The sequence below is a fragment of the Giraffa tippelskirchi genome, chromosome 2 (genome assembly GCF_054371585.1).
Source record: "Giraffa tippelskirchi isolate mGirTip1 chromosome 2, T2T-mGirTip1v1.2.pri, whole genome shotgun sequence".
NCBI classification, from domain to species: Eukaryota; Metazoa; Chordata; class Mammalia; order Artiodactyla; family Giraffidae; genus Giraffa; species Giraffa tippelskirchi.
The window spans coordinates 14,447,830-14,458,991 of NC_137276.1; the positions used below are offsets into that span (position 1 = coordinate 14,447,830).

The window sequence follows — 11,162 nt, forward strand, 5'->3', positions numbered from 1 at the left end:
CATCCCCCCCACCTCTTTTCTTTGCTTTTGTGTATGTGTGTGTGCGTGTGCTTGCCTGTGTGGTGCGGAGCAGAGAAAGGAGGGCACCTTCCCTGTACTTAGTAAACATTTGTTTCTGAGAAGAGATGACTAGCTAGCAGAATGAACTGCATGGACGTTACTGCTTAATCTGATGCTCTTATACAATTAAAGGATTTGCTGTGCTCTCCACTGTAATCTTAGTACCCCTGAATTGTGTAGGGACACTGCAGGAAACAGCTCTGCTCAGCTAAGCACTACGACAAAGGTTCTCCATGTGTGCCTGCACATGGACAATTAAGTTTTAACAACAAAATTAGCAGAACAACTGGATGTTCTGGAAGTTGAGATTGCCTCACTTAGTCTCTTTTTCCAACCCCCTCCGTAGGAGTTTTCCTGTGGGCTGCCCACAAGACCCGCCTGTCGGTTTTGTCTCACAGGTGTTCTGAGTTGCTCCACAGACGGCAAATGCTTCCAGATTAATTGTTGAGGCTCTGTTATACCCAGCGTTAAAATTCTGTTGAGTAAATCTCAGAATAACTGTTAAAAATACTGCTGAGCAATTCTCAGCTCTCTCAAAGAATGAATTACCTTGTAACATTTGCCTCCAGTTGCCAAGACCTATGATTTTTAGAAACTTAGCATAAAATATATCATTTCGGCATGGAGAACCAAATTACTTTTGGTGCTTTGTCATTTTTTTTAAACATCTTTCAGTAGTCTCTGAAGTATTTGTGTTTCCTTTTATTTTTGTATAGTGGAGTAGTGGCGACTTAAAATTTATTCAAATAGAAGTTCTGGCTAAAAGTTAAGTGTAGTTTCAGATCTGAGGATAAGTTGATTTAAGTTCTAAAACCTGATAAATGCTTTTCATCTGAAATATATTTTGTCATATAACTATATGAAAAGTAGCACAGTGAATTCTTCACAACTTACCATCTTAAAAGAGAATTTAAAGTATTTAATATAGTAAATTGAAAGAAAAATCTCTTAAAATTTAAAAATATTTTTCTGAAAATTATGAATGAAAATACAAACAGTTTGTGCATGACAGCTTTCTTGAGGAGCCCATGTTATAGATGGTGACTCTGGTGGAAGACTTTATGTCCCTTAAAATTTCTTTTTTAGATAGCATTCTCATTTCATAGCTGAGATCTCAGTGAATTTTCCATGGTGACTTAGAGTTGTACAAAATTACAAAAATCTTTATAAGTAGCCCCCAAAAGTATCATACACATTTAAAAAAAGAATCTTGGCCTGAGCTACAATCAGTCTTAGCTCATGCTTTATCATTGATTTTGCTGGTGAGAATGGTCCAGTTTCCTGGCCTCCCTGGGCGAGTGTATTTGGAATCTTTAAATGTGCACAGCCCAGCTTACGCTGGAGGAATAAAAAAACTGGGACAGGGCTTCGTAGCGTTCACTGTGGTCTGGGAGGTAACTGTGCGTTGAGAAGCTATGCTGCAGTTACTCCACCAAAGAAACTGTGGCTCATCGTGGACACAGAAGTCTTTGCCGAGCCATCGTTAACCTCTGTTAAAAAGGGATTCTTGTTAATCCTGACGGCAAATCGACATCGAGAAGGTGATGTCAGATTTTCAACCGTGGCGGTATTCTGCTGCTTAACAGTATTTATTTTTCATAATTTAAAACTATATCTATGTTCCCCTCAAACAGAAGCTGACCCAAATTGGCCAACTAATTTATTCGCTGAGCTTAAACGCAGTTTCAAAAAGTACACAAAGTCAAAAGGAATTAGTTTCGTTCTACCTTCATGATATTTAGAAGTAGTAAAATGAGCAATAATATAGAAAGTTTCATCTCTTGTTTGAAACTCGATTTGGGGAAGTTTTGAACAAGTGTGTTAAAGTGTCCTGAAAAACAGGACGTCTAAGAGAAACAAAACTACCTCTGCTGCAATGCCACTGCTGTTCACTGCTGTAACAACTCTATAAAGGGCTCGGGGATGGGCTGGGGCGGGGGTGGGGGGTGGGCAGCCAGACTTCTTATTTTTACACAAGGGAAAATATAAAACTGACTTCCTCTTTGGAGTTTTCCCAGGAAACTACTTTATAAAGACACATTTAAATCTTTCCGTTTTCTGTCCTTGAAGGTGGTAAATATGATTGCGGCTTTATCCATTTTTCTTGTAAATGAAGCAGAGTTCAGACCGTCCGGCTGTGCGTCATCTGTTGGATGGCTGCCACCAACTAATGCAGGCGTCCCACTGGGAGACCAGAGAAGAACTATACTTTGATTCACCAGATTGTATTAAATAGTCCAGCTGTTGCGATTTGAAAGATAGTTACCTCAGAAGTGAAATAGAAATGAACTTGGCATTTATACCTCAAACCGTTTTTATACTGTTTGGCAATCAGCTTTTCAGAGGTAGCATTTTATAAAATAACTCTCGCCGCTTAAAAGTTTCGTTCACTATAATGTTCAAAATGTCCCACCTTTATATTATCAGTAAAATTAAGCTTGAGTGATATGCAAAATTTGCATGAAATAAGCATTTTCCCCCCTTCATTTCATGAGCTTTGATTGTATTCAATTGAGCTCAGAACCACATCTATTAGGGCTCTTTGGGGGCATTAGTTAATTTGAATTGCAGCCGAAATGTTAGCTAGAATGTTGTTCAATATAATTGGAACGTGGAAAGTTGATTTTGAATGGAATTTCATTGAATGCAAACAATGATGTGCTTTTTTTAAGAATTAGAAAGCTGCACTTTCATCTCTTGTAACACAGTCTGAGAAATCACTGAGTCCCTTTATTATAAAGTTCAATTTTGGGCATTACCGTTTGCAATTGTTCTGATTCTTCTGGGACCAGTACCAGCTGGAGTCAGGTTTTTCCTTTTACTAGCAAGTGGCCCCATCTGCCCCAACCTCACCTTCTGGCCCTCTTGCAGGTGGAGAAAAGTAACTGCTTTCTGAAAGGGCAACCAAGTTGTGTTGAGTTGGCCAAAAAGTTCATTTGGGTTTTTTGGAAAACCCGAATGAATTTTTTGGCCTGCCCAATACTTGGGCATTAGGCTTCATAGAGTGGCATAGATTAGTATATTTTCTCCTAGCTTTTATTTTGCTTTTTGGTTTTTCTTTTTGTCTTGGCATAGCACTTAACAAATGATTGAAAATGACTCACAAAAACACCTATTTGAATGGATCAAAAAATCACTGCTACTCTGTTGTGGTAAGAAAAAAAATACTTGACAGGAAGTCAAGATGCCACAATGTTAATCCTTTTCTGCTATTAACAAATTGTATGCCCAAACAAGCATTTAACTCACTATTCTTTGGTGTCTTCACCTGACAAATGAGAAGGATGGCCTAGTTCATGTCAGTAATCCCTCTCAGCCTGAACAGTCCATGATTTCAGTCTTCATGTCAGCTCTAAAATTTAATCTTTGCTTGGAGGTTTTGTAGCTTACAGGAGAAGGTCTGCCATACTTTTTATGAATACTGACTTCTAATCCCTTATTTGGGATCATTGCTCTTAGACAAATTGAAGGAGAAAAACTGAACCAAACAATGGTATACTGCAATTCCTATTGGATTGTTGTGTTTGAGCACCTGGGATTTTTCACCTTGGGGAGAAGCCTCAGATTTAACCTTCTAGAACCTGCCACTGTGGCTGCCTAGAGCAGGAGCCTGGGTTCTGGGCACCATCATGAGGGGGCTTTCTGGCTATTTCCATAAGATGGGGCTGGAGGTACAGTGAGGCCCCTCATTCCAGAAGGAGCCCTGAGCAGCTACCCCATGGGAACCAGGAATGGACTTAATGATGTCAAACCAGGAAGAGCTAGGTTTAAGTCACAAAGGAAAAAAACAAAACAAGGGGTGAATTTTATATTTATAGATCTGAAAGATGCAGGTGAAAACAAGGATTCAGAAAGAATCTGTAAACATACCAGAATTAGCCTGTGACATCATCGTGTTTTTAGAAGATGCCTTTGGTAAAAAGCTATGTGAAATTGTGGGAGAATCAGGAACAGGGAGATAGGAACTTCTGATTCTTCGTTCTAGCTCTGCCACCGATAAGCTGTATAATTTTAGGTCTTGCTCCTCCCCTCTCCAAACCTCATTTTCCTTATCTGTAAAAGAACCAGTTGTACTACATGATTTCCATAGTCCCTTTTAGCTTCAACCCTTGGGAATTCCAAGCCAGTGGTCATTATCTTTAAGAAACCAGTTATCTCTGATTCTCAACACATAGATTCAAAGAAGTTTTCCACTGTACCAAGTTCAGTGATAACCAAAGGAGTTCTCAAATTGGAGCCTACAGGTGACTTAATAATAAATTAATCTATTATTGAGAAGCCTACTTCAGGAAAGAACAGCAATTCTCTGGACTGAGACTACTCCAGGAAAATTGCAGCCTGGCCATACAGAGTTTCTGAGCTTTCAGTTGAGTCAGCATCATTTGTTGCTGTTGTGGAAGCCCCAAGAGCACTTCCTGGAAGTTTTCAGCCTCCAGCTGATGAAGAAGGCATTTTTAGGATATGTTCACCACCCTTTCACCTGCAGACACACGTGGGCATGGAAACATCCATGGTAGTTCTACAGAAGTGATGAATGAAGGTCAGTATGGGTTGATGGAAATTGCTCACCTGAAATGAGACGGATACCGCCATTGCATGTGTCGAGCAGACTGGCCGGCTTATCTGCAATGGGCTTAGACCCAGTGTCGTGGAACCAGTCTAGGGACTTGACTGGCAGATTTTATGTGACTTTGACTATAACAGTTTAGCTAGGCTGGAACTTCATTTTCTAGAATTCCCTTGAATTCTCTTACCCGTTTGTTTCCAGGTTAGGGTTTGCCACAAGAGAAATTAGCATGAGATTTAGAAAGTGGAAGTGACATAATAGTCTTTTTTTTTTTTAATGCTCTGAAAATGTGTGTAGGGCAGGTGCTTTTACTGCTCATGCGCATTGTCACCTAGTTTGCATGTGGCAGAGCTGCCCCCATCTCCCCTTCTAGCTTCCCTAAATCTTGGGCCAGATGCATGTGTGATTCCATGTGGAAGGGCTCCAGGTTTACCCTGAAGCTCGCCTGCATCATCAGGATTGCGGATTGTGAAAGAGATGGGGCTCTTGTTTGTCCTCAGCTTCTTGCTACTTCTCACCTGCACAGCCTGCTGATTTCAGGCCCAGCATCATACACAGACTCGTGTAGACTGCCTGACTGGCTCTCTTCATTGCCTGAGGTCTAACCTATAATGAATCCTTATGCCATTCACAGTGGTTCTGCTTCTCTGACCATGGATTCGGTCTTTCAGGTGTTCCCTGGGTCAGAGAAAGTCAACCCAGGTACCACTGGGGTAAATTCATTCCATGGTGATCGCCAAAACACAATAACAGATATCTTGAGAAGTGGATCTTTGGCCAGAGTAGGTGGGCAGTGTCAGAGGTGCCTGCTAATGAAAAGGGTGTTGCCAGATTCAGGCAAAAATAAAGGAATCTGTCCTCACTACAGTGTAACCTTCCTCTCAGGCCCCCTGGTCATCTCTCTGCTTTTACTCCTCCGAAGAAGACAGTTATGTGCTAGTTACTTATTGATGATAATCAAGTCACACAGTATAACTGGAAAGCCCTAGAGTGGTTTTCAAGTATTTGGACAGATCTCATAGTGCGAGGTGATAAAACTGTGGTCCCTGGGTTTGAGTTTTGTTACCTGAGGCTGGATCGTGCAGGCCACTTTGTCTCAACAGTTGACCATGTATTCTTGTTGCTTTTGTTGTCCAAGAGAGGCGTCCAGACCTGCTCACACAAAAGTCTTGGTTTCTGAGCATTCATTCTGAGCCTTTCACACACAGTAGTTCATTAGTATTCGCTCATTTGTTTACTCCGCAAATGGGTCTGCTCTGGGTGCTGGCGTATAACTATGAACAAAGCTAAACAGTCCAACTTGTGGATGCTTACATTGTACTTGAAGAGACAGACATCTTACAACTGGTTATTTAACTGTAACTGTGGTAAGTCCAACAAGGGAGACGTATGAGGCAGTAAGGGAGTGTCCAACCAGCAGGTCTGACCTAAGGGTCAGGGAGTAACAGACATCAGCTGGTCAGGGGGACTAGTAGAGCTGTGGGCACACCTGGCCAGCATTTCGTCAGTACTCATCCTGACACCCAGCAGTGGACATGTGTCAGTGGCGTGCTGGGTCATGGTTAACATCCTAGCATCCGCCAGGAAGACAGATAAGCCTGAATAGCTTCTGCCCTGCCTACGACACACCCCTCAACCTCCAGGCATCGGATCAGCAGTCCAGCCCCTTCAGATGGTTGCTCCTGTCCTGTCTTGTGAGAGAACTAGGTGCCCACAGCCTAATCTGACATGCGGCAAGAGAAGAGCATTTCAGGACATCTCCATTTCCACAAGGAAATTGTTGCCTGTTAAGCTGGAGTAGCAATAACTTCTTACGTCAGAAGAGAAGAGAGGAAACCTCAGTGGAAAAAGAAACTGCATTTGAAATTCAATAAGAAATTTCTCAAATATGACTCTCCTTTTTAGAAAAAGTGGTAACTCGGCATTTCAGCTGACTCTCTAGATTCTCCCATCCGCCTTCGTTCCTTCCCTCATTCCTCCCCAGGTCTGACCAGAGTCGTTCCTGCCAGCAAATGGCAGCAGCTGGCACATCTCTCAGCTGCCCGCCGGGGATGGTGGTGATTTATTTCCCTCCTCCACGCAGTCTCCTCAGAGCTAATCTGCAACCCCATGTACCCTGGGCACACAAGGGAGGGGCTCACTGGCTCCCTCCAGCTTGGCAGGGGTGGGGTGGAGTCGGGGCAGCAGGCAGTGGGGAGGTATACACAGCACCTGTGCGCTTTCTGCTTCTATGAGAAGAGTGTGCGATTAAGCAGGTAGGTGCCTTTGGCTTTTTAACACTTCCGCAGTTAATTGCTCTGACTTTTTCCGCCTTTCTTCTGGCCTTGTGTTCCCAATATGTAATCTAATAGCTTTTTTTTTTTTTCTAAATGGCTGGCACCTCAAAGACCACTTTTTGCATGCTGATTAGACTTAGAATGTTTTGGGTTTTTTGCTCCTCTGAATCCAGGAATACAGAAAGATAAATGTTTTCTCTCTCTGCTTTTAATTTTTTTGTTTGTTTAACTTTTCACCCCCTAGGCCTCCCAGTAACACTGGATACAGGAAACAATACATTGGCAGTGGAAAACAAGACAAACCAGTTGTAGTTTTAGATCCTGTTTCCACATATGAACCCCAAACCAAAGACCAGGTCGCTGACAAAGATGCAGCTCAACACAAGGATGATGAAGGTGAAACTAAACCAGGATACAAACAGAAAGGGAGAGATACCAACAGCTCCAACTGCTGATCCATAAACCGAAGGCTGGCATGTTCGGAAGTCCTTTTGTAATGAGCACATGATTAGTTTTGGTGTATTGGCAAGGGCTATAGACACACTGTTCTTGTCACTGTATTCAGAATATAGGTTCTTTTCTGATGTCACTTTTGTAAGTAGTTCACCTATAAATATAAGTAAGCTATTTAGCAAAATACACATTCTTTGTAGCTTTTTTTTATGTTTATAGGGATAAGATTTTTTCTAATTACTGTATTAAATGTGGCTTCTTTTAGAAGATTACAAAAAATTCAGATGTTATCTTCTTAGGTAATGTGCATACCGCTAATCAAATGTAATGATGAAAGGTTGCAGCACTTGTGTATAATTGGATAAACAGAACTGACTAGCTTAATAAGGTGATTTAAAAAAAAAAACCAACAACAGAGAAGCTTCTCTTTTCCATATCTGATCCTTTTCTTTTGATGGAGAAACTTCAGTAGCATGGAAATTGTTAGGCACTGTGGTATACAAATTACTTTCTAGGATATACTGAGATAAGCTTAAAATTTAAGGAGCTGATGTCAAGCTAGCAGTCCCATACTCAATGTTAATTACACACATTATTAACTATGGGATGATTGTGTCCAAAGCTTCCCAAAGACTGGAGGGAATGCTCTAGTGGCCTGAATGCAGAATTGAGGTGAAGTCCAAAGCTTGAATTTAATAGAGTATTATCTTGGGAAACGGTGTGTTCAGTGCTATGAGTCAATTGTGTTTTCTCACATACTCATGTGGCACAAGTACCATATTTTATCACAGTTCTTACGTACAGTGAAGATAAGTGACAAGCATACAATTTCTTGCTTCACTGCTGTTTCACATTACACAAGTTTGTTGTTTTGTTTTGTTTTGTTTTTAAAGAAATTAGGTGGTAGGTAGTCTCTAAAAATACAATGTTTCAGTCTACCACCGTGAATAAAGAAATGTAATCAGGGATTTAAAAAAAAAGACTTATGCAGCTTTTCAAAGTTGATTGTTTCAAAATTGGTGTTTATTTAAAATAAGTGGTAATGTACTTGAATGCATTTTCTTATGACAATGATTCAGTAATGGTAATTTTACTATTAAAGAAAGTGAAAGGTTTAGTTTCGTTAGCATAGCTCAGCATGAAGCTGTCAGGTGTTTCTCACCTAAGGGCGGAAGAAAATGATAGTAATAATTGCAGTAGTTGTATTTTATTTTTTGCACGTATGCTAAACATAGGCTTGAAAAGGTGGTTAGGCAGGTAAATGTACTTCCTAAATTTGGAGATAATTATCTTTCTGTAGGTTCGTTATGCTTGACTGTTTCCATGTTCTTCCAGTGATGTTTCTACAGTTACTTATCAGTTTACTCATAGGAAATTAAAATGTAATGTTTTTCAACCGTGACTCCCCCTGATTGAATAATACTGCTGTATGATATACAAATTACAAACTGCATTAATTCACTGAAATAAGGTCTGTTACGCTGTGATTTGAACTCTCCTCAGCACATATATTAAAAAGCACCAATAGTTTCCCACTAAAGGTCACTTGTGGTTATTGATATTTTGGGTTTTATTTCCCCAAACTTGACATCCTGTAATAAAAAAATTGTGTAAGACTTGATAAGTTCAGTACTCTTTAATTATCCACAAAATGATTTCTTTTGAGGAATTTTACGCTACGTTCCTTCCTGCTTTCCCCATTCCTGTGTATATTGTCAGCCTGCTGGCATGTGTCTTAAAGGTATTTAGAAATATGAAATTATGTACATTTGTCATTCCATCTTTCATCACACACCCTTTCCAGGGTAAAGCGTCAACCATCTGGTGAAATGTGTTAGCTGGACCAGGCAACATTTAGTCACTGGTATTCTGAAAGTGTTCTTACTTTTTCTGAGCTGCTTATTCCTCCACCATGAACACAAAATATTTAAAATTACTTTGATAAAATTAATTCTAGTACCTTTTTGTAGCTGAGCTAGTCTCATATAAACTCCTCACCTCCATTGGTTTCAGCACTTGGTCATTCCTGGCGAGTTAACAGGGCTAAAACCGTGCAACCTTGATTGGCCGGAGTAAAAACAATGGACATTTTGGCTCTGACTCTCTGTGTTAGTAGCTTCACTTGTGTCTGACTCTTTGCAAACCCCATGGACTATAGCCTGCTAGGCTCCTCTGTCCATGAGATTTCCCAGGCAAGAATGATGGGAGTGGGTTGCCATTTCGTTCTCCAGAGGATCTTCCCAACCCAGGGATCAAACCTGGGTCTCCCACATTGCAGGCAGATTCTTTACTGTCTTCAGACTACTCACCAGTAATTACCTTTTGGGTTAACAGTAAAATGTGTGTTAGAAATGGAGTAGGGCAGGTAAAGATTACTGTTAATTGTCCTTCCAGGCCATTTTTAGGATATTTGTCAGGTAAATGATAGTCTGTATCACAGAATGTTAAAAACAAGGCTTGGATGATTTTTATAAATGCACACCATACATGTTTAGGGGCTTCCCTGGTGGGTGGATGGTAAAGAATCTGCCTGCAATGCATGAGACACGGGTTTGATCCTTGGGTCGGGAAGATCCCCTGGAGAAGGGAATGGCAACCCACTCCAATACATATTTAATCATTTTCATCACAGAACAGCTTCAGCTTATGTGGCAATAAGTTGTGGAGAATGGATAAACATCTCTCATCATCAATGACCTTAGGAAGGTCATCAAGTAGCCCTTACTTGGGGACTGGATTTGAAGTTTCTTCCGAGCACTAACATTCCCCAGTCCCCTTGCCATTTCTAATAAAGAGTATGATGAGTTTCTTTCATCTCTTTATATGTAATATCTTCAGTTCAGTTCAGTCGCTCAGTCGTGGCCGACTCTTTGCAACCCCATGAACTACAGCGCGCCAGGCCTCCCTGTCCATCACCAATTCCTGGAGTTTACCCAAACTCATGTCCACTGAGTCGCTGATATGTTTTATATCTATTATATGTCCTGTAACATGTATGTAGAGAGAGAGAAAATATATAAATAGAAACAGCGCTTATCACATTCAGAAACTTGAAATGCTAATGTCCATTTGGTGACCGCAGTCCTCAAGTGAGGTAAAGGAGAATAGGCAGTGCTCAGCACTGAAATTAGTGTTGACTTGGTTGAGGTAATAAATCACCTCTTTGGTTAATTTAGTTATTCAGTTACTAATTTAGTTGTACATTTTTGTTGTGGCTTCATTCGGTTATAATTTGTATCACAGTTTCAGGGCATACTCTCACATGATCGCCCATATTTCATGTGTCTATGTGTATGTGTGTGTGGGTACATGTGCAGAGGCTATGTGAACACTTACCCATTGTTTATTGCTAAGAATCAGGAAAGGCGACCACAATCACACACTGTGACACAGCTCTCTCAGCTTAAGAGTGATACCCACCAATCCTCCTGCCTTGTGCTCTGAAAGAATCTGCCACGGAGCCTATTTTAAGTCACTGCTTTTAGAGTAAGGCCTCGGCTCTGCCATAAGACCGTTACATCTCCCTGTTAGTACTCTTCACAAGGAGAGGTCCTCAGCGTGCTTAGAAAAACTTAAGAGAATACACCAGAAATCTAAACGTAGCCAACTTTCTCTCAGGTCAGTATGTAGCAATTTATATAATTTTGGGGGAAAACATGGTAACTGAACAGAGAATTTAAATCATATAAAGCCATTGGATATTATTGTATTTACAGGTATGTGTTTGAATACCTGAGTTGGTTTTGGCCCTCCTCTATCACCTCAATACCAGCTTTCAAAAAAGACAATCTATATGTTGCATCATT

At 40.7% G+C, this 11,162-nt stretch overlaps 1 protein-coding gene across 10 annotated transcripts in view; it reads left to right on the forward strand.

Moving 5' to 3' along the window:
• The window catches only part of SHTN1 (shootin 1), a 108,226-nt gene that overhangs the window by 96,117 nt on the left and 947 nt on the right, over nucleotides 1–11,162 (forward strand). For 4 of the 10 annotated variants that reach the window (XM_081573477.1, XM_081573478.1, XM_081573475.1 and 1 more), the window contains exon 17: nucleotides 7,148–8,977. The exons of the other annotated variants lie outside the window; for them this stretch is intronic. In XM_081573477.1, the coding sequence (XP_081429603.1) occupies nucleotides 7,148–7,358 (211 nt within the window). In that variant the 3' untranslated portion in view covers nucleotides 7,359–8,977. Of the gene's footprint in view, nucleotides 1–7,147; nucleotides 8,978–11,162 lie in introns of those variants that run through there. 10 annotated transcript variants of the gene reach the window in all.